Source organism: Peromyscus leucopus, chromosome 9, assembly GCF_004664715.2.
Source record: "Peromyscus leucopus breed LL Stock chromosome 9, UCI_PerLeu_2.1, whole genome shotgun sequence".
NCBI classification, from domain to species: domain Eukaryota; kingdom Metazoa; phylum Chordata; class Mammalia; order Rodentia; family Cricetidae; genus Peromyscus; species Peromyscus leucopus.
This window is the reverse complement of record NC_051070.1, coordinates 57,579,901-57,604,984: the sequence shown is the minus strand read 5'-3', so window position 1 is coordinate 57,604,984 and position 25,084 is coordinate 57,579,901. Positions and strand designations below refer to the sequence as shown.

Genomic DNA, 25,084 nt, shown 5'->3' with positions numbered 1-25,084 from the left:
ATATCATTTTAGATGTATCAAAAGGATACATATTAAAGGCGTGTTTCCCTTTAAAGAAAGGCACTGGGGAAGAATGGGAAGCAGGAAGGAAGGGGAGATGCAGAAGGAGCTTGAATCATGTATGACACAAGGTGACCCTCAACTACAGGTGGCTCTTGGACATCCCTGGTGTGCACAGCTTCCAGGAGACAATGTCAATGCAATGCCTGCTGCGTGGCCAAGATCTGAAACCACCCTCACTCCTGCACCTCAACCCAGAGTGCACGCTCTACAGCCTGACACAGCAGTACAAAATTCTTGCATTAGCCAGTGATATGTCCTACGGCACATTCTTCCCCTACAGAATAAACCATAAATATAATTTCAGCATTCCAATACTTTCTACCAGTGACACAGGATCATGCTAGAAAATCTGACGATATCATGCAAACAATTTTACTAACAATACATCTATAAGAGCCCAGTATTCAGTTTTGCAAAAACAAAGGTATTTTGATGCTTTGAGAAATCTGCCCAGAAGGATACTCTGCTGATGTGGCCACCAGATCCTGCAGCTTATCTACTGAGAGTAGATTCTGTCTTCCAGCCCAGCTCTATACAGGAGAATGTGTGTGGCTGAGTTACCTGCCAGTCAACAGGTACCTGCTGCTTCTACTTCTGGTTTTGCCTGGGGCATGGTTTTGTTTGTTTTTTATAGGGCAGAGATGATAAATGCTTTCTGCTAAGAACACTGCCTACGGGACTTGGGTCTTTGGATTTACTCCTGGGCCACTTAGCAGAGGCTAGCAAGGGTTGGGTGGGGCAGGATTAAAGAAGACCACTAGACAGGGAGACTGCCAGTAGCCAGGCCTGCTGGTCCCCTAGAAGCGGGTCCTTAGGAGGCCAGATGTGGAGACTGAGGCCAGCTGGAGAGTGGAGAGCAGAGCAGGCCCACAGTCCTGTGTGGTGTTGCTATCTGCTTACATGCATTTGTTTATTTCTAAAACTGAAAAGTTGTCTATTACATTTAATTAATTAATTATTATATTTTTTTTGTTGAATAAATTAATGATATTCAAAAATTTGGACAACGTTCTAAATTTTTTCCTCCACGGTAATTTGAGCAAGTCATGGGCAAGTCCACATATGTGTGCTGTTCCAGCCTTGGAACCATCTCTCTGAAAGCATGGTCCATGCTTAAACACACACAGTCAACAGACTCCCCTCCCCCTCTCCCAACTGATGGCGCTGCATTCCGAGAGCAGAGCCGAACCCCCGATGCCCTGGCCAGACACCACTCCTGGCAAATCTCTTCAGAAGCCCTAAGAAGTTTCTAGGATGCTTCATTTCAAACTCACCACTACCTTAGAGACCATCAAACTAACAGACTCCTTCATTCTGTCAGGGACAAGAGAGAGAAGCTGCTTAGTAAATATAAAGCCAACAGACCACAGAAGAAGTCAGAAGGACAAAGGGACAGCGGCAGCCTTTGTCCCATGCACTTCAGCTTCAACACCTCTAACATACATCAGCTTTCTGACCCAAATGGTACCAGCAATACCTAAGAGTGACAGCCCTGGAGACACGTGTGATGAGATTTCTTTTTTCTTTACAGTATACCTGGCAGACACATTTATTCAAACCTGTATTCCAAGGTCTTTCATTCTTGCAAATGCCAGCTCTCGCAGGTTGCCATGCTCTACTCCTGAGCTGACGAGGGGCATTGGAATGTCTCTGTAAGAGGAAAAAAAAAAAATCAGTTGTGGAAAATGTAAACCATTCTCCACAGCAGTATGGCAAGGAAACTTAAAACATGAGAAACAGTGAAAAGCCACAAAGCCATGGAGCAGAAAGCAGAGGCGGAGTATCCTAAGGAGGAGAGGGAGCAAGGTTGAGAGCATCCCTACACCCCAGCTTTCCATCTTCAAAGCTGACTTCCGCCCACCTCTTGGGTGGGGGGGTCTGTGAAAGATATCTAATGGAAATCACATCAGAAAACAAAGCAGAGCATCTGCCCCATGCCTGGGAGCCATTAGGAAGGATCTGGGGCTCAGGAGACACCTGTACTAAGTGAAAGAATGAAAAGAAAGAATCCTCAACTCAGTGAAGAGAAGTGACAACTCTGATTCACATGCCACTTTGCAAACACTTTCCCACACAGAAGCTGAAAGCCACCAGAAGGTCAAAAGTCTCTCTATAACTCTTCTCACAGACCCTCCCCCGTTTCCCCCCAAATCTAATCCAGAAGGGACTCTGCTTTAGGGGAATGACGTCTTGCCTAAGGAAGAGGAAATGAGACTTCTCTTCTGCATTGGTATAGCAGAGTGCCAGACATCAAGGGGACGCCGAGCAGAAGCTGAAGTTAGGGGCTGTACTCTACCAACTCCAGAAAGCCCATCAATGAGCACAAAGAAACATTTCACAATCTATCAGGCTCCGGAATCCAGAGGGTTCCAGGAAGATACTATACAGAGAAACACAGCAGGAGGCCCAAAGTGAGAGTGCCAGAAGAAATTTCTTGTATGTTTTTGACTAATTAGTTAGCATACACTGTTTATGTATAGTTTTTAGTAAAATAATTCTTTTTTTCTTTTGGTTTTTCGAGACAGGGTTTCTTTGTGTAGTTTTGGAGCCTGTCCTGGATCTCGCTCTGCAGACCAGGCTGGCCTCAAACTCAGAGATCCACCTGCCTCTGCCTCCCGAGTGCTGGGATTAAAGGCGTGCGCCACCACAGCCAGCCAGTAAAATAATTCTCAAGCCAAATATAAAATCTTCTAAGTGCCCCTTTAACATTGAAATATTTTATAGTAATTTGTAAGTGTATGGAATATATAACTATCATCATATTAACATACTAAATATTTTAAAACCTGAAATACACTTCCAAACACTTGTTATACATGGTCTGAAATTAACCTGAGATGATCAGCAGTGGCCATGCTAACTGTAAACAACAAATACATTTCGTGTCTTGTTATTCATGGTAACTATGTCTGATAAGGCTGCTATGAACAATGAACCAGGGAAGATTAGAGAAACTGCTCCTAGAAAATGCAGGGCTAGGGCTAGCTCAACTGATTCAAGCATAACCTTGCTTTGTGTGTTTGGGTTAAAATAACAACGACATATTTACGAGGAAGCTGCTATATAATCTGTAGAACCTAGCACAAAGTGAGAACGTGCAGCCTCTTATTATAAAGTTGTTAACAATGTCAAGATGGTGACAGGGGTAGGTGACCAGGTGCTAGACCCGGGCGACCCCACAGGCTGCAAGTTCTCACAGACGCCAACCACCAGAGAGGCCCGGGAGACCCCACAGGCTGCATGTTCTCACAGACGCCAACCACCAGAGAGGCCCTGGCAGCACAGAGCCTTACTGGAATGCCACCAGTTCATAAGTCCTAACTTACTGTCTGTCACTATAAAAATGAAACACGGCTTGAATGGTCTTTGGTAGTGACATGCCTGGAGCAGAGCAGATGGAAGCGCTCAGTCATTAAGGAACAGAAATGTGGCAGCTACAACTCTAGAGACAGTATCCTTCACTGGAACTGAGAGGCACACTTCTGCACTGGCCAAGCATCTTCTCCACGCAGAGCAGTGCATGACGGATCTCAACTCCACACTCAGACTGGGTTACAGCTCTGGAGAAGCAGAACCTGGGACAGGTGGTTGACCTTGTTGGCTCATCGAGGCAGGAGTTAAAATTCCTTTTAGGTTTCTCTAAGTAATTCAATCTAGTCTCTGGCATAAACAGGGACTACACATGTGAATATTGGCTCCATGGGTAATATTTCAAGCTTAGAGGTGCTAATATTTACAATTTGCTCATCAAAAACCTTCCCAAGCTGTGTTTAGAGCTGTTTCTGTCTTCTAAGTTTCTCATGCATCAGAAGCATGCTTTGGTTGCAAATTGGTATTCCTAGGCTGACGCCTCACAGTGATTTAATATCATATCATGGCAGACAGCTGTCAAATAGCCTAGGGCAGCAGCACTCTAATGCAGAGCCCATCATGTGCCTGGACAGAATTTTACACTTAATCACTGACTACACTCCTCGGGGCTAGAATACAGAACCTTCCAGCAGGATGTGCTTCATAAAAACACCCAGGAAGATGCTCCTAACTCAACTGTCAGAAAGCTAAAAAGTATGAGACAGTTAAGAGGCAGGCAGAGGGCGGGGTATAGGAAATCACCAATGGAAACATCAAGGGGTCAATTAGTAAGACAGACAAGCAGAAGGGAAACCTGAAACACGGCGCTTTCCTTGCATTACCTCCTCTAGAGACCTGCCTAGAACACAGTCTAACTCTTTTCACCGTGTACAGCCTCTAACAGTTGCTAGCCAACCGGGGTGGGTGGAAGATGTTAGGAGGTGGAAGGACATAGAAACAGGCTGAGTTCCTAAAGGCCCAGGATAGAAAGACACCCGTGACTATGATTTCAAACAAAAACAAAGGAGGTACAGTGTGCCCCAGGAGGAGGCTTTTCTTGGTCAGCAGGGGCTTCTTTCTACAAGCCTGACTGCCAGCCTCCACGTTAGAGTGAGGTGCTTAAGACATGCCTGGAGCAGCAGCAGAACTAGCCTAAAACTTGAAGATTGAAGTCAGAAGGAACTGGCTGAGTGAAATACCATTTGTCTCAGCCGCTTAACACTGCTGAACACCTAGCCTTCCCTCTGTACCTTTACACACTTGACTATGTATATGTGTGTGTTTCTGTGTGCACATGAGTGCAGGTGTCCAGAGTCCAGAAGAGGGTGTCAGATTCCCTGGAGCTGGAGCTACAGGTAGCCTACTGTGAGACGCCTACTGTGGAGGCTGGGATCAGAACTCTGGTCCTCTGCAACAGCAGTATTTGTGTTAATGGCTGAGCCATCTCTCCAGCCCTTCCTCCGTACTTTTTTGTAACAAGGTTCATGCTGCTCATTTACATTTTCATTTAAAGTGTTATCATCCAGCTCTTGATGCAAGTATCTTTCTTGAGGTTCAGACATAACACATTCTACCTCAGTCTGAGTATAAATTTTAATACTCCTTGAAATGAAACTTCCGAGTTTTAAACACAATTTAAACTCAATGTAATCCACACCAGGAGTGCTGCTGTCAGATGTTCTGGTACTCGACCGAGTGTCCCAGTCTGGAAGGAACTGTCAGTTCCCTAGCTTCCTGTTTGTCCAGGTAAGAGGATTCAAAATGAGTTAACGTTTATGAATTCCTTTTGGGGGGTTAGCTCCATAAAAAGCACCCCCCCTTTTTTGTACTCTGGATCCCATGACTTGTAAATTAGACACAAACAAGTCATGTAAGAAAGAACACAAGGAATAATCAGACACAAGGCAAGTGCTAATCCCCACTAACAGGACATGCAAATCATACCCTCAATGTAAAGTGTTATAGGCATGCAGTGTTATAGAGGATGAGATAAAACAGGAATGGTTTACATGAATTGGCACAATCTCTTTAGAAACCCTTGTTAATTGTATCCATATACACAGCAAACCCCATCCCATTATAGTTCTCTTTTTTTTTCAAAAAAGACTTAAAGCATGAAAATAATGATAAAAAATTCATAGATCCATTACCATATGCAATTCTTTCCATGGATTATACTACTATAATAGAAGTGAAAATTTCTATACACACTGATTTGAGCTATCGAGACCAGGATTATAAAGGAGGCTGGCATGGTGGACATACCTTTAATCACAGCCCTTAATAAGTACATAGAGAGATCCTGTCTCAAAGGCGGGGGTGGGGTGGGGATAAAAAGACACCTGAGTGATGGTTAATCTCAACTGTCAATCTAATGAGGTCTAGAACTATTTGGGAGACAGGCCTCTGGGAATGCCTGTGGGAGATTATTTTGACTAGAGGATTGAGGTTGCAATACCCGCCCGCCCACTGTGGGTGGCACCATTCCCTGGGGTGAGATCCTGCACTGCAGGAGAAAGAGAGATGAGCACGAACAGTCTTCACCTTCTGTGCTGCCCCAACCTCCTCCTGCTATGACCTTCTGGACCTGTCACTGTAGCCTGAGACTGTGGGCTAAAAACACTACTCTTTCCTAGTAAAGGAGCACTTACCACATAAGACAAACTGACCTAGGATTGTTATGCTGCCATTAAATTACAGCCCTGAATAGGATCTTAATCTTTTTTTTTTTTATCTGAAAGCTTTTAATTAACTATATATAAGCTTTTAATATCTATTTGTAAACAGGTCCCAGAGTAAGCGTCTGATGTATCGATACATTGTAGAAGGTTTATCGCATTATTTAGCACATCTATACCCCACAGTATCAATTCTTTGTGACAAGAACACTCAAAATTCTTTCTTATCACACTTGCCTTTGGGGAGGGGGACAGTGGGCCTAGGACTGAACCCTGGGCCTCACTTGCTGGGCAAATGTTCTATGGCCGGGCTCTACTTCAGCCTCATTTCCTTGACATATGCAACTTGACAGCTCCAGCCTCCCGACTGCATCAACAGAGAGGGCGCCCTCCTACTCAACTGTAATTTTGTTTCAATTGATGAATGGTGCTAAGAGAGCCAGCCTGGTTCTACTTCATACCTGTGTGGGATCAGTTTGTTTAGATTCCACACACTAGTGAGATAAAGGGGCCTTTGGCTCTCTGTATCTGGCTTATTTCATGTAAGCACTGTCATATTTACCAGTCTCTGTAAAGATGAATTTCCATCACACAAAGACGTTTTTGTAAACAGTGTAAGCTCACTGTTCACACATGTGCTGAAGGAATTGTAAGTTCTAAACCATTCTCTTATTCATGTGGAAAGAGTACTGTGTGGCTAGCTATGAAGGCATGATACATTTGGAAAGTTAATATATCACACCTTGCTGAAGCCAAAGCATAACATCGCATGGCTGCAGAGCACTGGCCTGACAGTAAACCACACCCTGTAAACATGGACCAGTGTATGCGACCTTACACACTGCCTCAGGATTGCAGAAGTGGAGGCTCAACTTCCAGTGACTATTGAGGACAAAGGGAACTTCGAGTCTATATTAAGTTGGAGTCACTTTTAAGTGCAGTACAGCACCCCTCAGTATTCCAGGATCACCTGCAGGCACCACGGAATGCTTGTTTCTAGGAAGATGATGCCACATGCATGCTTTCCATGCTCTGCAGATGACCCATCGTTTGTGGTACAAGGGAAGTCTCGGGAGTCATGGCTACACTGTGTACAGAATAACGGCAGTGTTTGTGTGCTCACGTAGCTTCTCCTTGGGAAGTTTGTATCTGGGGTTGCTTGAGGCCATTAATGCAGAACTCAAGAACACAGAAAGCCAGATGTACACAGAAGATCTGGAAATAAAGATGGGCACAAACCAAAGAGCAGAATGGTGGGGCAGCTCAGTGGGTAGAGCACCCGAGACTTGAGGTCGGTTCCTGGAACCCATGGTGGAAGGAGAACGGACGCCTGAAAGCTGTCCACACACACACACACACACACACACACACTCCTGAAAGCTGTCCTCTGACCTCATGTGTGTAGACACCACACACACACACACACACACACACACACAGAAAGCTGTCCTCTGACCTCATGTGTAGACACCACACACACACACACATACTCTCTCTCTGACTCCTGAAAGCTGTCCTCTGACCTCATGTGTGTAGATACCACACACACACACACACACACACACACACACACACACACACACTCTCTCTCTCTCTCTCTCTCTCTCTCTCTCTCTCTCTGTCTGTCTGACTCCTGAAAGCTGTCCTCTGACCTCCATATCCTCACAGTGGTAACTGTGTGTAGATACCACACACACAAAGATAATAAAAGCCAAGTAGCAAAATATAAAAAATATGAATTTCCATGCAGATAGTCACACTAACATTTCAGCAATAATATCTAATCAAAAACATAAAATCAAAATATCTTAAAGAAATTCTCCCCATGTTTACCCAACCAGTGTTTTACTGGACCATAGTAGGCTGTACAAACCGAAACCTCTATGGATGAACTTGTGTAATAAGTCTCATAGTTATATTTTAAAACCATCAAAATAAAACATAATTTCAAAAGATAAAATGGAAAACATTATAAAAAGACTGTCTCTGAATGAAATCAGCCAAGGATTCTCTTCAGTTAGGCGAGTTACCAGCGCACATTGTGGAAACCTGACCCTCGCCTTGCTCTCTTCCAAAGCTGTCCCTGGACTCTCCTGACTCCACACCTTCAGGAGAGCTCGCCATCCCTTGTGGTTGTGAAGCACAGGGCGTCCTCCAAAGCCTCAAGGCTGCACACTCCATGCTCCCTTTCCCTCAGATACTTAAGACCCCTAAATCCTCACTGCCTCAGCTGGTGCAGGCAGAGCCACGGCCCACGGCGCTCTTTCCTGAGGTCTCTGAAATGAAGCTGCTCATGTCACATGAGCGTCTCTGCTGCCGCCGACTCAGCAGTAAGGAAACAGGAGGCTTCTTCCATTGAAGACCCTGGTTCTCGGGGTGGGCGCGGGTAGGACTGGCCTCTTCTGTGACTGGGCTGTCCAGTCAGACTCCCATGACCGCTGCCTTTGCCTCCTCAGTGACTGTCCTGTTCTTGTTGAGCTCCTCTCTCCTGTGGTACTAATTCACATCTTGGGAAACGATGTCTAAGTCACAGAAGAAGTTCGAATAACTATGGTCCTGACCCACCGGAGAGAAGAAGTGAGTGCGACGTGGCAAGACTCGGGACACTCAGACATCTCGTGAGCAAATTCTATCACAACCACAAAACTGCCCAACAGACACTCTGCTGCTGCTCCAGCAGCGTCTCAACCAAGTCCTTCCAGCAAAAGGAGCCAGTCCCCATCCTGTATTTAGCTGTCACATTTCTTCAGTCTCCATCACACAGAACTCACTCCCTGACCCTGACAATTTGAAAGAGGAAGCGCTAGTCATTTTCTAGAATGTGCATCTACTTGGGGTTGTATAATGTTGGCTCATGATTAGACGGAGTTACAGACACTGGCTGAGGTGATGCTGTGGTGTCAACCGGTCCTAGCAGGTGGCACACAACTGAGTTCATTGGTTTTGGACAATGCTCACTCCAGTCAGTGGCCAGGCTTCTCCCTTCTACTTTGTAGTAAGTATACTGTGGGGGAAAACTTCAACTACATTTAGTCGGTTCTAGATCTTTGGTAGGTAACCAGTCAGTAGGGAATTACATTCTTTCAGGCTTTCACCAACACTACAGAGGTGAACCAGACCCACTGCTCCTACAGAGCACACAGGGGTAGGTTCCCATGAGCCTCTCCGGCCAGAGTTTTTTGTCAACCATCAATAAATAAGTGCAGCCTGCTCTCTGCAATTCTGTTTAAAGACACCTTATTTAAGCTATGTAGTTGATTGATTGGCTGACGGTTCTCTCCGGGCCTTCTCAATAAAGACTCCCCAGCACAACCTATTCCCTCCATAAGCCACTTCACAGCCTTCCAGCACTTAGGAGCAATAACAGCACATGAGCACTGTGTCTGGAGGTCATTCTAAAGAGCCGATTCTTAACCAGCTCACAAAAACCTGAAAAATGGAGCATTAAGCTGAGTGCAAAAAGAACACTTGCTTACAGTGTGAAGGCTGCAAAGAGGCAGAGAGGCACTGTTCTGACCTCAGTTAAGAGCGTGTACATGAGCGACCCAAATTGTTCACTCTTCTGAGAATGATTTATGGCAAATGTGTTACGAGGATAGAGTCTGAGTCACACAATTTTCTAGTAGGTAAATTTGCAAATACAGAATCGATATGTAAAGAAGACTGCTGATATTATGCTTCTGAGGTATACAAATTACTGACCTAATTAAGATTAGCAGTTGGACCGAAGGACTCCTACTTTATTGATTTGGTTATAATTTATTCACACACACACACACACACACACACACACACACACACCCCTACATGTCTATAGTGTGTGTGTATGCTTGTGCATGCATGCGTGTGCATGTACATGGAGGCCAGAGAACAAGCTCTGGTGTGGTTCCTTAGGTGCTGTCCACATCCTTTTGAGACAGAATCCCAGTGGTCTGGAATTCACCAAGTAAGCTAGGCTGGCTGGTCACTGAGTCTCCAGGGCCTGCCTGTCTCTCTCCCCAGTGCTGAGATTACAAGCATGTGTGACCACACTGGGCTTTCTTTACCTGGGTTCTGGGGATCACAGTCAGGTCCTCATGCTTGCATGGAAGTACTTTACTGACTGACCCATCTACCCAGCCCCTTAATATATTTATTTTGATGTTCAAATTGTCCTAGATTTTGCCCATGGGACCCCTTCAAGTTGTTCTTCCTTTCCTGGCTCATGGTTAGTGGATGATGAATATCTACAACATTGGCCACGAGGCCTGGGCACACTCCCCTTAGTCATACACATGGCATTCCCGATTATCTACTTCTAATTTAAGAAAGAATCCGAAACTCCGCTACCTAAGCAGACTGCTCCTTTAGAGAGCATCCGTTATCTGGGGTCTGAAAAGTAACACGCACCTCTGCACTCGGTACACACGCGTCCACGGGGGCACGAGGGCGAGGATCCGAGCCACCAGCTCGACCAGGTCACTGGGGGAGTAGCTCCTGTATCTTCCTGACTTCCACAGCTCATACAGCCCGGTTCCACGGATCACCAGGGTGGGGTACAGCTTCAAACCATCAGGACGAAAAGCAGGGTTCTCAAAAAATTCCTAGAGACAGAGAACCAAAAATTACCTTCTGTTAGTTCTGTCCCCCGGGGAAGGCTCACGTCAGCTTCTCTCCCCCTGCAGCAGGCCTGGGGCCGCCTGTCCTTTCTGTCAACAAGTGTGCCCTGGGATGACGAGATGTCACTGCTGAGGAACCCCAGCCTGTGCTGCACGATACAGCCTCCTGTGCAGCCCGGCTACGGCTGCCGCCAGCCTCACACTGAGCATTACTCTTTGCAAAGGCTACCTTCCTTCCTTCCAGACGACAACATCTTTTAACAGAATACATGACTTTTGAAAAACTGTGGGAAAAGATTTTTTTTTCCCCTTCGAGAGAGGGTTTCTCTGTGTAGCTTTGCGCCTTTCCTGGATCTCACTCTGTAGACCAGGCTGGCCTCGAACTCACAGAGATCCACCTGCCTCTGCCTCCCGAGTGCTGGGATTAAAGGCCTGGGCCACCACCACCTGGTGTGGAGAAAGATTTTAAGTAAGTCTCATCAAAGCCTATGATGCAAACAAAGGGAAAACAAACAAACAAATCTTTACAATGTTTACACCAGGGCCCTTTACAGAGAAAGTCGCTGATCCCAGGATGCCATACTTTTGTCCTCAGGCCAACTGGCACCAATTCTGACCTGGGCTACACAGTCCATTTCCTATCTGGACACAGCAATTCTCCTGGCTCATCTACTTTGGCACAGTCCTGCCGGCTGCTCCTTTCCCTGGGAGGCAGCAGGGGGACACCAGGCTTTGTCCTTTGTAGGTTTTTGCATGGCGCTGCCTCTAATCTTGACTGTGCATCACTGTACTGGACAGGGCCCCGTCCTTCCCACCCCTGCACCTCTATCAGGATCTACCCAGCCAGCAGTGAGTCGTTAGCTCAAGAAACTTTAAAATGTGCTTTTAAATCTCCAGCTACACTATCCTTGCACACTTTCCATTGTTTAAATTGCTTTTCAAGCAAATGTGACTGTAGGTTTTGGATTTCATTGACTGTCACCTTCTTGAATGCTGTATCCTTGTTGCACCACGTGGTCTTAGAGACATTCTTTTGTAACTGTGTGATTTCCTTTGTAACATTTCTATTTTACAGGTTCATCGAGTCTTTAATCAACATTTGAGACACTCACAACAAAACATGCAGGCAAGCCCTTCTCTGCCTAACTCGAATCTACACCGAGCACATGGTGTCTGAGAAGTCGTAGTTCCAGGAGACACATGGGCTGCTATGGTCCTTTTGTAAGGATGAAGCTAGACTGAACTGGTCCTGGAGCCATGATTAAACACGGAGAGTTAAAACATGGGTTTCTCTCTTTCTCCTCTAAAATCACAAGGCAAGATGAAATATGTTCAAAGAAGTGTAAACTCAGAACAAAGAACACGATAGGAGATGAGGGTCACGTGGAGGGCACCATGACTTGAAAACAGGACACAGGTGAAGCCTGGCACACACGCTGAAAGGAGAGAAAACTGCACGTTAAAAGGCTAACGAAGGCCAGCTCATCACACCACAGCCCCATAAATATGCTCACATATCAAAAGGCCCAGGCACCAGCAGAGTGGACAGGCAGGGAGTAAAAACAGACGCTGGACCCACGTCTGCACACACAGGGACTTGTCTACTCCCTGTGCCAGCTGAGAAGGGTTTTTTCCCCCTCTGGGGTCATGGGACTATAGGATTCTGGCTGGCCACAATGGATGAGAACAGAAAAGCCACCATCTGACTGATGGGCCCTGTGCTTACCTATGCCACCTGCCACCACGTGGAAATGTCACTTCTTGTGATTCCGTAAATGCTTGTTTTAATATTAAGTAAAAAAATCTACATCAAGAAAAACCTTCCTCATCTACATGTAAATGTGGGTGTGCCTGCGTTACATATGCATAAACAACTTCGGTTCCTCAAAGCACAAGCATTTTATAGTTAAAAAAGAAAATGTGTAAAAGTGTTTGTCTACATGTGTGCCTAGTGCCCAGGGAGGCCAGAAGAAGGTGTTGGATCCCTGGAAATGGAGTTTCAGATGGTTATGAGCTACCATGTGGGTGCTGGGAATAGAACCCAGGTCCTCTGGAAGAGTAGTCAGTGCTCTAACCACTAAGCCATCTCTCCAGCCCCAAGCTTGACAAGACTGTATTAAAATACAGTTTCTGTCTGACACCGGGGAGGTGGGTGACCCTTCTTTATTGTGTTTCTAATATTTTGGAACAGGTCTTATAGCTTTAAGAATGGAAAACACAAACGTAAAGAAGCAAGAGCAGAGAGGAACGAAAGCTGGCAGAGGCAATCTGGGTCTGCCAGCTCAAGGCCACACTCACTATGAACTGCTCGATGTCTCTTTCCAGTCCCACGTTTGGCAGGTCAGGCATCATGTGAGCCACCACTTTGAAACCGCAGTCTTTGGCCAGGTGGAATGATTCACATGTCGCCTTCACAGTGTGGCCCCTGGGGAGAAAACATATTACCTGTTAGACAACTACACGGACGATCACGTTAACGGGGTGGGGGTGGGGGGTGGGGTGGAGCAGGGTGGGTGGTAGGTGGTGAAGGAGGAGGGAAACATCCGTGAGACTGAGTCACCTGGTTGGGAACAGAACCCAGAAGTCACTCTTACACAGCTCCAGGGATGCTGGAGGAAAACCACTGTGCTTCCAAGACACTGTTCAGAAACCTCTCCTGCACCTGCTCAAAGGCCTGGAAGCAAAGGCTGGGAAATAAGGACCGCTGCGGACCAGATGACACGGCTCAGCACCATCTGTGAAATCAGTTTATTGCTGCAGCATCGGCGTTAAATAAGGTCCATACAGGAGCCAGGCAGGGCGGCTACCCACTTAGAGTCCTGGCACCTGGGAGGTGGAGCAGGAGGCTTCAAGATGTCCTTGGCTACAGCCCAGGTTTGGAGCCACACCGGGCAACAACCACAACAAACCAAACCACGCAGGAGCTTTGACTTGAGATGTCATTTCACTTAGGGAACGCTGGCAGAGAAGGAAGGAACGGGAAGGAACGACAATCCGAAGCAGATCCCCAGTATGTTCCAGGGTCTGTCATGGAAGGTTTTGCTGGCGCAGGGTTGGATCAAGCCTCTCAGCGTTCCTTTCCTGCCACATCCAAGCAGGCATCAGCTTGGATGACAGCTGGGGTGACTAACCAGTGAAGCCTGTGACAATTCTTTCTCCACCAAGATGCTCCCACTTAGCACAGAAGGTCTCAGAAGCCATGGCTCTACTGGACCCCCTTTGGGTCCCCACTTATTCCCAAGGCCTCACTCTTATTTCTAATTGGTTTTTCACTAGTGACGTCCAAAGTTCTGGGATGAGGCTTGGACTCTCTCCTGAGTTCTGCACTCAATAATTCTACTTCAAAGTTACTGTACGATATGGTCACGACTATGTGTATGTGGCTTTAAAAATTCAATTACAAAGAAATATTCATTTCCTCGGCTGTCCTGTCTCATGGGACAGTGATGTCATGGAAAGTGGTGGTCCCACCTAGGCCTGCTCTAAAGCATGCAACATTTAGTGTATCCAAGTGAAACCTCTTCCTTCCAAGGTTCCTGGACTTCCCTCCCAGTAGGCACCAAGCAGCACCCACTGCTTTCCAGGACTCCAGGGTTTCCTGCTTAAATGACTTCAACAGCTATGGGCCGAGTCTGTCTCCCTTCAGCCCCCTTTAAACCACCGCCCATACTGGAGGGCTCTTACTTCAACTCAGGCATGCTCCTGTCTTAGCTCCCAGCCTGCTTCCTGATTAAAGCCAGGCTCTTGGGGCTGATTCCTGGGCCTCATAACCCAGGCCTCTGCTTACCATGTGCTTCCATCCTCAAAAAGCTTTCCTCCGGAGCACACAATTAACTCTAGTCTCCTTTTAGCTCAGTTTAGATGTCATTTCTTTAGGAAGCTTCCCTGACCATCTCCACGGGGACTCCGTAGCACAGCCTGTGACTACCACACTCTCCAAGCATCCTTCCTGTGTGAGACTTTCCCTACATGACTTCGCTCTGCTCAGGTTCCTCTTTTGTAAGTACAATACCCACCAGGTTTTCCCTGTGCTTAGAAGTATTCAACAGATCTGTTACTCAAAGGACAAAGTCCTGGGCCTGCCGATCCTCTAGGCTGCTTTTCTCTGGGACTGAGCTCAAGGAAGAAGGGTGAGTACGGAGAGAGAGAAGCCAGTGGGACAGAGAAGGCCTGTGCTGGCCACCTGCCACCATCTCACCTGTTGGTATCCCTGGCCACGTCTTCATAGACACTCTGCACCCCGATCTCCAGTCTCGTGCAGCCGTAAGTCAACATGTCGCTTAGGTGCCGCTTCATGCAATAATCCGGTCTGGTCTCGATGGTAATTCCAACGCACTTCGTGAAGCTCCTCTCGGAATGCCTGCAGAGCAGAAGTGGAACGACTCTACCCGCCACCGTCTGGGGTCATTTCTTCCCAGCCTGCCTTCTCTTAGTCTTTCCAGGACGAGACAGTAGCTAAGTGTGTGGGCTCTGGAGCCAGACAGTGTAAGTTCAAATCCCAGCTCTGCTACTTCCTCACCAGGCAAACAGCAATGCTATTAACCTCTCTGGCATCTTCATCCACAAAAAGATGGTAACGATGGTACCCACACTTCACAGAGCTGACACAAGTGCACGGCGCAGCCTCATGTCATTACCGTTATCATTATTATTCACACGCAGTTAGCTGCAGCCATAATCATCTCGAAAACAGTGATTTCAACTGTGAAAAGCTGTTTCTCAATTCCTAGCAACCGATTTCACATAAGCAAAAGCCATCTGCATTACTTATTTCTCACGGCATCACAGAGCCATTTTAAATACAGGAGACAGAGGAGAGGGTGCAGCGGAGGCTGCAGGGATCATTTGGGTGAAATGTCTTCTATGCACCCAGAAGCCTAGCTTCTAGGAAATGTGCAAAATTAGGGAGCATTTTTTTTCCCGTTTTTCTCACCAAGTCTAGATATAAGATAGTGAGGACCACCTTGGATTTAAGTTATCTGAGGCAATGGCCTTACTGCTGGCCCAAGGTCGTAGCATCTATCGGGGGCTGGTGAGGTGGGGTAGCAGAATCTCAGGGATGGAGGTCACTGTGGTCTATCAACTGAGAGGTCCTTATCACTCAAGTTCAAATGGATTCAAGATACAAGGTGGATAACTAAAGTCCAAGTTAGGCACTGAAGTGGGTCGCAGCCTCCGTCTGTCTCAGCCTCTCTACCCCTAACTGTAACCATTCTTCCATCCTTTCCACACTGTTCTCATCGGGTGGGTGGGAGACGGAGGGAAACCTGCAGTTATTTACTTCTCTTCTTTCTGCAGGAGTTTTGAAAAGCAAACAGCATAATGATTTGTAACTTAGTTTCATTTCTTCATTCTTCTGTGTCAATTAAAATGGACAAGTTTAAAATGATAAGAATTAGAGTGTGAAGAATCACTGAGCTGCAGGACTGGCTGTACAGTCCCATCTAACACATTGGAAGTCTTCCGTGAGACGTGACACAGAGGAAGGGAAATACCTAAGGAGTGAATCTGAAAAAAAGAGGGCTCATAGCTTGTCAAGTGCTGTTTAAGACAGGGCAGCAACCCCTCCCTCCTCTCTCCAATTTCCCACAAAGTCCTGTGCCTGCCAAACAGTGGACACCAAGACAGGGAGGACGGGAAGCACATGATAAGGCACACGATAAACACAACTCATCTGCTTCCAACAGCAATTATGGGCTTCAGGGACTATCTAAAATTAGAAGAAGAAAGAAAACAAGAAAGAAAGAAACCACTGTGAAGAAAGCACAGTATATAGATGGATGAAAGAAGATAGAGAGCTCTGAGTATTTTTCAAAAAAGTAACTGAAAACATCCTAGAATCCAGACTCTAACATGTACCACAAACCTTCCTATTAATTGGTATTTCTCAAAAGCAATGGCCATAGGCAAGAGAGCCTGGGCATGGTGACAGCTCCATCACTGTGGAAGACTAGGGAGTTGGCAACAGCAGCAGCGAGGACCTGCCCAGAGGAAAGGAAAACCTATGAACTAATCTGTCTGTTACAGAGCATCCATGACCACAGAGGAGGCTGCTACAAGCGTGACACCACCACCTTGTGAATCAAAACACAGTACTCAGAGGCAAATCTTACTCTCAAAAACTTAACTCCGTTTTAAAAATGAAACGTGGAGAAAGAGAAAATAACTCACACTTTAAAAAGCGCACGCCTTTAATCCCAGCACTCAGGAGGCAGAGGCGGGCAGATCTCTGAGTTCGAGGCCAGCCTGGTCTACAGGGCAAGTTCCAGGATAGCCTGGGCTACACAGAGAAACCCTGTCTTGACAAACCAAACAAAAGGGCTAGTGTTTTAGATTTCCTTTCAGAATTGTATTTCCATCCAAAAAGCAATGAAGTGGAAATTCTAATCAAATTTGAACAATCAAAACAACAGTGTTTCCATGAGCTGAGGTGACTCTGCTGTTGCTGTATGTATGTAGTCTGCTACCTTAGTAAACCTGCTGTCTCATTAAGAGATGTAAGGATGTCTATGGAAGAGTCTTTCTCATCCGCTAGTGTGTGTAGACAAGACGCTACTCAGTCTGAGCACTTCAGGGTCTGCTCCATAACGCCCCTGTCATTTAGCCAGCTGCTTAGCAAGTGAGCCTCTTTCAGGACTGCAGTCAACACCTTACCTTCTCGGATTTCAGACTTCTCAGGTTCTGGGGCAGACAAGCTGTTTTACCTTCAAGGAGACAGAGCCAGGACTTAGACTCAGTTTTCCCGCTGGAACTACTGCTTTATAATGCAGCTAACAGGTTGTTTTAGGAAGGCTGCAGGGCTGCACTGAACCCTATGCATTTCCTGCAGGTTACAGCTAGGTAAGAAGCTCATGCCCTCTTAGAAACATACCAAGTCAATTATGTACAGTCGGAACTGTTCACAGTGGGCAGGGGAGTAGGATGGAGGGCAAGGAGAGCCTCACCTTAGAAATGAAAAGCAAACGGAAGCCATGGCACCCAGGCCTCCACTCGGCTCAAAGACACTGCTCCTCCACGACATCTCAGAACCCTTGCTAAGAGTTCCGTGTTCATCCACACTACAAAGTTAGTCTGTTATTTATGGATATGTCTGCTTCTCCTTTTAGACAGGGAGCTCCCAGCAGGCCCAACAATGGTTAGTGACTAATAGCTTAGGAGTTCTGGACTAACTCCTCTAACCAAAACAAAGACATGAACACGGAGAATGAATAGGTGAGTATGGTGTCGTCAGGACAGAGGACTCTCTCCCTTCTCAGAGCCTCTAGATGAAGGCTGGCTATCTTCCCTCTTGCAAACAGTAGAGGTCCCTTGAATCAGGGCAGATTCAGGACAAACTAAAAATCTACTAGTTTTTATCCCAGAGTTGCTTCACAGTCAACCTACGGGATCCCAAACTCAACCCAGTGAAGCTAAACAGAAGTAGATGAGGACCCAGAGACGAAATACTAGCTTCCGTTAGTCATAATCTATGAACTCTTCCCATCGTCTACAGGCCCCAAATGAGCTGTTCTTCGGACTGATGAAGCTGTGCTCGGACTCACACCTGGGTTATTACTGAATGCTTCAGGACCACAATCACAGAACAAAGGTCCTTTCTAAATTATTACCATACTTGGAAACTCCCTCAAGAAAATCTGATACTTCTCACAATTAGTGAGGCTCTAGACTTAAGCCAATGGGCTTAGAGGATTCATCCTTCCCTTTTTGAGATCATAATCCAATTTCTTTCTAGAGACTGGTTATGTTAATAGGATCTCAAAGTCAACAGTCTCTGCCCAATATGATTGAAAAAGACAAAGAGAGCTCTGATTTTTAAGTAAGCTGATGACACTGCAGATAAGAGGAACTCAAGTACCCTACCTATCACACTAGTCAACAAGGCTGATGACACACTAGAGCGTCCCTTGACGTTCTTGTTTTTATTCTTCCCACAGCTTAATGTTTTATGGTCATGATCATATAGACAGTTGAGGGACCAAGGGACCCACAACAGTAACAGGAAAAAGCCACCAGTGTGACATACTTTTACTATCTATCATACCTATACTGATGTATCTAAACTTAGGGGTCGAATGCACAGGAGCATCACCAAAAAGCTGCCCGACAGAAGGTGATGGCTAGGTGAGAAACAAAGTGTGAATACATTTTTAGATAAACGTCACTGCAATCAACAAATCACAAGTGTCGGAGACGGTCCCCTGGGGGGACATTTTCGTCCCACTGTTTCATTTTCATGGCACCAGGGAAACTAAAGCACAGAACAACTATGTGCTTAACGCCACTGACAAGGCAAAGCGAGGAGAGAAGTCTACCGGCACACAGGCAAGTGCTCCTTCCTTCAGCTTCCCGGGAGGCTGAGGGAGGAGCTGGCCAGCAGTCCAACATCAACCCAGGATGGAGACTTAATGACGGCATTTCCACTTTCCCCACTTCATATGCACCGTGTGCCTCTATCCTTCGGATACATGGGTCCTTACTATTTCCTCTTAAGACGTTCTCTATCAAGGGATGCAGAGAAAACAACTACACAGAATTATAAAAGGATGGAATTCAATGAAATGATCGTTCTCTGCTAGTGAAAACTAAAGTATGGGGGTGACTAAACCAGTAGACATAAATCCAACCAATATACTAATTATCACTAATTATACCAAATGTTAATACCAGCAAACACTGCAATTAAATGGCACACAAAATCAGAATGGGCAACTCTGCCCACTCCCTGCCCACATAAGACTCGAGGACTCCAGGCTTCTGTCTGGAAGACACCTAGTTGGTCTATAAAGGCACATAGAGTGGGAGGTAAGCGAACGGAAAGACACACAGGGCCAACAGTAAGCGCATGAGGCTATATGACAGAACTCACATCAAATAAAGAGACTAGTGGAGGGCGTTGGGCCACTGGGGGCTGCCCTCCAAGGGCTGTGTGACCTAGCTTTCTCCACCATAAGGTGAGGTGACAGGTTTGCTCTGCCACACTCTTCCTAACGTGCTAAAACTACAGTCTGGAACCTCCAAAACCATGAGTGAGGACAACAGCCCTATTCTGTCTAAAGCGGGTATGCTGGGTGCTGTATGGTGCCACATGGCTCACTTACATACTGTCTGAGCAATGCTGACACACTAGGCTGATTTGTACAAACATCAGTCACAGCAGAATTGACTTCCTTCCCAACACACATGCCATGATTCACCAAGAGGGAGCACACACCCTGGGCCATAAAACAAGTCTCCACAAATTAAAAGAAAGACAATAAAAAATAAATCTGAAATTGAACTCAATAGGCACTCTCTGAACAAAATGAAATAAAAACAGAAATCAGTAAAATGTCAAATAGAACCACTATTTCAAAATATAGAAATTAAACAATTTCCATATAATCCCTGGAATTGAATAGAAAAGTTATTACATAAAAATTCACACAGAATAATTAAAATATAATACAATAATTTAAAATACAAAATATGAAAATGCATGGTATTTGCATAAAGAATGCCTAGAAGCTGGGCAGGTAGATCTCTGTGAGTTTGAGGCAGGTTTGGTCTATGTAGTGAGATCCTATCTCAAAAAAAAGAAAGAAAGAAAAGTCTAAAAAAACCCACTTTGAATATTTATATTAGAAAAATGATGGTCAAGTTTCTACATCTTACTAAGTCACTAGAAAAAGAACAACCCAGGGGCTGGAAATATGGCTCAGTAGTTAAAAGCACATACAGCTCTTACAGAGGACCTGAATTTAGTTCCCAGAATCCCTTACTCCAGTTCCAGAATATCTGACCTGCTCGTCTGGCTTCTGTGGGGGCACACACACACACACACTCAAATGCAGGCATGCACATAAAAATTAAAAAAAAAAAAAAAAAAATCACAAGAGCCGGGCGGTGGTGGCGCACGCCTTTAATCCCAGCACTCGGGAGGCAGAGCCAGGCTGATCTTTGTGAGTTTGAGGACAGCCTGGGCTACAGAGCAAGAGAAACCCTGTCTCAAAAAACCAAAAAAAAAAAAAAAACAAACAAAAAAAAATCATAAGAAAGTAAAAACAATAAATGTCTTTACTGAAGACTGCTAATGGAAAGTAAAGGAAATCTAAATAAACGAGGAGACAGGTCATTTCACGACTGACCGACCAGATTGTCAACTCTCTTCCTAGAGTCTGTGTCCTACCATTTAAAAATAGTCTATTATACTTTGTAAGGAAACTGGCCAGTGCCAGCTGATATTGAACTTTACAAAGACATGCAGAGGGCTCAGAGTAACTATCTAGAGCAATCTTGCAAAGCAACTACCAAGTCAGAAGATGTGGATTATCTGTCTTGAAGACACACTATGAAGCCACGGTGGTAAAAACTGTGGTACTGGTCTATACACCAAAACCTGCCAGTGGCATTGCACTGTGAGGCCCACGTGTGTCGTCCTTTGACGTTAACAAAGGACTGACGAAAGCTAAATGGGAAAGAGGAGTTCTAAAAAAATCCCGAAACAATCCACTCTCCATACTGGAAAAAAGGAAACCTTGACTCCCACCTCACAGTACACATAAGAATTAATTCAGGGAGAATTAAATCAGAGAGCTAAATGTGGACACTGAAATTTGAAGTAGAAAACAGCACAGGAGACTAACCTTGTGTCCTGGGAGCACTGGTGGTTTATTAGTGACAATACAGAAAGCAAAGGTAAGAAAGAAAAAATTAGTCATATTAATTCTGCCCTTAGGGGTCATCAATAGAATAAAAAGTCAAGTTACAGATGGCGTTCTCGAATCAAGGACCTGTAACACCCCAATGCCCCCCCCCAAAAAAAACCAAACCCAAACCAAACCAAACCAAAACAAAAAAAGAAAAAAGAAAGAAAAAGATTAAACACTTCACAAAGGAAATTTAATCAGACAGCACAAGCGTACACTCAAGTGCTTAATGACATTAGTCATCAGGAAAATGCAAATTAAAACCACAATAGATGCCATTACACACCCACCAGAACGGCTAAAATTAAAAGGCCTGACAACGGCGTGTCCTGATGCGGATGCGGAACCACTGAGTGCTTGCCCATTAGTGGTGGGAGTACACACAGCGCACTGTTTCTGGCTGGCAGTTCTTCATAAAACACCAGCAAACCCAGTTCCCATCACTACCCAAGAGCAACACATACATTTACCCATAAAACGACTTGAACAAAAACAGTCACAGTGTTCTCTTTGTAAAGCTGTGAATGACAAGCAGTCCCATATCCGAGGACAGAAGAATGGATGCACACAGCGTGGTCTGTGTACCCAGCAGAATACTGCCTGGCACTAACAGTGAGCAACTACAGACACACCCACCAACACTGATGAACCTCAAGCAACGGTCAGTGAATGACCTTCCACAGGAGACCACGAGATGAACAGTCCCATTCATATGAAGTTCTATAATGGGCAGAATTCATCTACTGCAAGAGAAACAAGCCCAAACCACCAGAAGAATTGCCAGTTCTGGGAGGCGAAGGTGAGGGTTTTTCTGGAGGAGCATGAAGTTACTCTAGTGACACAAATACTCTGCATTATTTATCTGTTTGCGCAGGGTCTTGTCAAGTAGCCCAGGTCAGCCTCAAAGTTGAGATCCCCCTGCTTCTGCCTTTTGGCTGTGGGATTACACCACAATTGGCAATGTTCTGAACCTTTAACAGTGTTTTTTGTTACGCAGGTCTGTCAAAACAAATCAAGGGTATGTTAAGTCTGTGTACTCTGCTGTATATAAACTCACTTCGAGGGAAAAACAGCAACCCGAATGCTAGTTAATATGATACATGGCAAAGCACCCGGGGAAGACTGCAGAGGCAGCCAGGGCTTCCAGGCCTCTGGAGGCCGCTTTGGTTTCCTTCACAGCCCAGGCAAGAACATGGAATTATCTTTGGGGTTTGGTACTCAGCATTACCTAGCGTTCTAGCTTTCCCAAGATATGCAAGGACACAGTTGGAGGATTTAAAGTCACTGATGAGGGGAAAAGAGGAAGGAACGGAAATGACTTTAAAATTCCACAAGGAGAAGGTATGACTCATTGGCTTCTGATGGGTAACTACCCTTTTAAATTGCATCTTGTGAAAACAGCCAAGGAGCACTGAATGTAAAACTGCTTCTGGGCAGAGCTGATTAAAAAGGAATAAAACTCCTTGAAAAGCCTGTTCTGAGTTATCAGGCAACATTCGCACCCTGGCGAATGGGTGACTCAGATGCACGATGGTCTTTTCTCCCAAGTGAAGATTTTTATGGGATGACAGTCATCAGTAATCGTTAAGTCTCTGGAGACCTGAAGAGGCTCAGTCGATGGGACAGTGATTACCAGTGCCGGCTTAATTCAACAACCTTCCCAGGGGCCAGGCTGCACTGTCTTTGGCAGGCTTGTGTTCCTCCACTTCTGCCTGCAAAGGGTTCACAGACTTCTGCCTACCAACTGGCCACAATAATAACCAGGCTCACGATGTTGGGATCTTTTGAAGTCTAATCCTAATCTTTTCAGAACAACAACAACAACCAAACAAAAACCCAACAACACAAAACACCCTTTAACTACCAGGGTTAGACACAGGAGACCAAGGAGGGACAGAGGTGCCTTTAGTGTGGTCCTAAGGATGCTCAACCTTCCACACTGGTGGCTCGCTTGCCACCTCACGGAACTGTTAGCCCAGTTTAAAATGAACCCTTGAAGAACATCCTGTCCTACTGTCCTACCGAGCAGAGGCACATCAGTGCAATGAGGAAATGTCGGCCATGGCTCAGTAGTGAACCCGCTTCAGGAAGGGTGGTGGGCTGTTCCGGGAAACAACTACTTTCTAAACACCCTCTTTCAAGAGAACAGACAAGTTCTGAAAGGAACACAGCAGACCAAAAGCAGTTTCCTGGGCTGCTCTTCACAATGATACTAACATTTGAAAATAATTTTGTTTCTAGCTCAGTTCAGAAACTACTGCCTCAAATGACAAAGTTTCCCCTAAACACTTCATTATAGGGGTTGTATGAAGAATTTACCTCAACAAAGCAAACAGGAGCTCACAAATCGTCACTTTTCATACTGACTCATGAAGAACAGAGACCAGGAGAGAGAGAGCAAGACACCAGCCCAGTGGGCTGCGGAATGGAGCACCATGCTGAGGTGGCTTCACAGCTCCTGGCTTGCACTTTTATTACTTCCTAGGAGCCATTCATGAGATTTGCTGCAATGAAGGCGCAAGTCAGATACATTTTTTAAAGCTAAGAGCAGAGCGCCCTCTTGAGGTGCTGGCCAGGTAGCACCAGAAGAGGCTTTGTTCCCTTGTGGGTTTTGTACAAATGCATCATGATCTCAATCAAGTGAGTTTGAACATAAAACCCCATTTTTATCACAAAAATAGATGACTTATGACCAAATACTATGAGGCACCAGAACATTTAACACCAAAACTGTAGTAAAATTGTCAATGTTTCAATGAAAATGTCAAAGCAGCTGCACCCCAGAAACTCCACATTTGCTCAGTTGGCCTACTCCAAAAATGTCCAGGGCTCAAACTCCATGTGGGAAAGCTCAGAGCAAATTCACAGGAGAGGCATGCCTTCACACAGCTATAGCTGAACGCCATATATATAAACATCAACACACCACACCACACACACACACACCCTTCAACGTAAGAAACCTGTGTTGAGCAAAGGAGGCTATATGTACCTAAGCTTGGGAAGATTTATTTACTTACATTAAATACTTTTAATTTTTTTATTTCTTTTAAAAATTTATTATTGTGTGTCTGATGAGTTCATATATGAGTATGGGCAGGTATATACCGTGCATGGCACTTATGTGGAGGTCAGACAATAACTTTCAGTCCTCTCCTTTAGCGTGCTGAAGCTACGGCTCTCGAGTCCATGCTGATGAGCTACCCATTCCAGGCTGGCTGGTCCTCGAGTTTCCAGGTGACTCTTGTCTGTCTCTCATCTCAAAGCTGGGACTACAAATGCAGGGCACGGATAAACCATCTTGCTGGCCATATTTGTAGGTGTGTGTGTGTGTGTGTGTGTGTGTGTGTGTGTGTGTGTGTGTGTGTGTTAGTGAGTCTGCACATGTGGGGAGGCCAGAGGACAATCTCAGGCTCATTCTCAGGTGAGAAAAAAGATTCGCCGGGCGTTGGTGGCGCACGCCTTTAATCCCAGCACTCGGGAGGCAGAGCCAGGCGGATCTCTGTGAGTTCGAGGCCAGCCTGGGCTACCAAGTGAGCTCCAGGAAAGGCGCAAAGCTACACAGAGAAACCCTGTCTCGAAAAACCAAAAAAAAAAAAAAGAAAAAAGATTCAATGGTATTGAAGAGAACACTGCTGGGATTTCTAGAGGTGAAGGAGCTCAGCTGGGAACCCAGAGTGCTGTCGCCACTACACCATCTCAGAGCCTT

The 25,084-nt window shown here is 45.6% G+C and overlaps 1 protein-coding gene across 2 annotated transcripts in view; it reads right to left on the bottom strand.

The window, feature by feature from the left end:
• Elp3 (elongator acetyltransferase complex subunit 3) overlaps nt 1–25,084 on the bottom strand; it is a 69,034-nt gene that overhangs the window by 23,787 nt on the left and 20,163 nt on the right. For both annotated transcript variants that reach the window (XM_028890036.2, XM_028890037.2), the window contains exons 8-11: nt 14,889–15,050; nt 12,989–13,115; nt 10,482–10,675; nt 1,623–1,713 (exon numbers count right to left, since the gene is read on the bottom strand). In XM_028890036.2, coding sequence (XP_028745869.1) covers nt 1,623–1,713; nt 10,482–10,675; nt 12,989–13,115; nt 14,889–15,050 — 574 coding nt within the window. The remainder of the gene's footprint in view (nt 1–1,622; nt 1,714–10,481; nt 10,676–12,988; nt 13,116–14,888; nt 15,051–25,084) is intronic.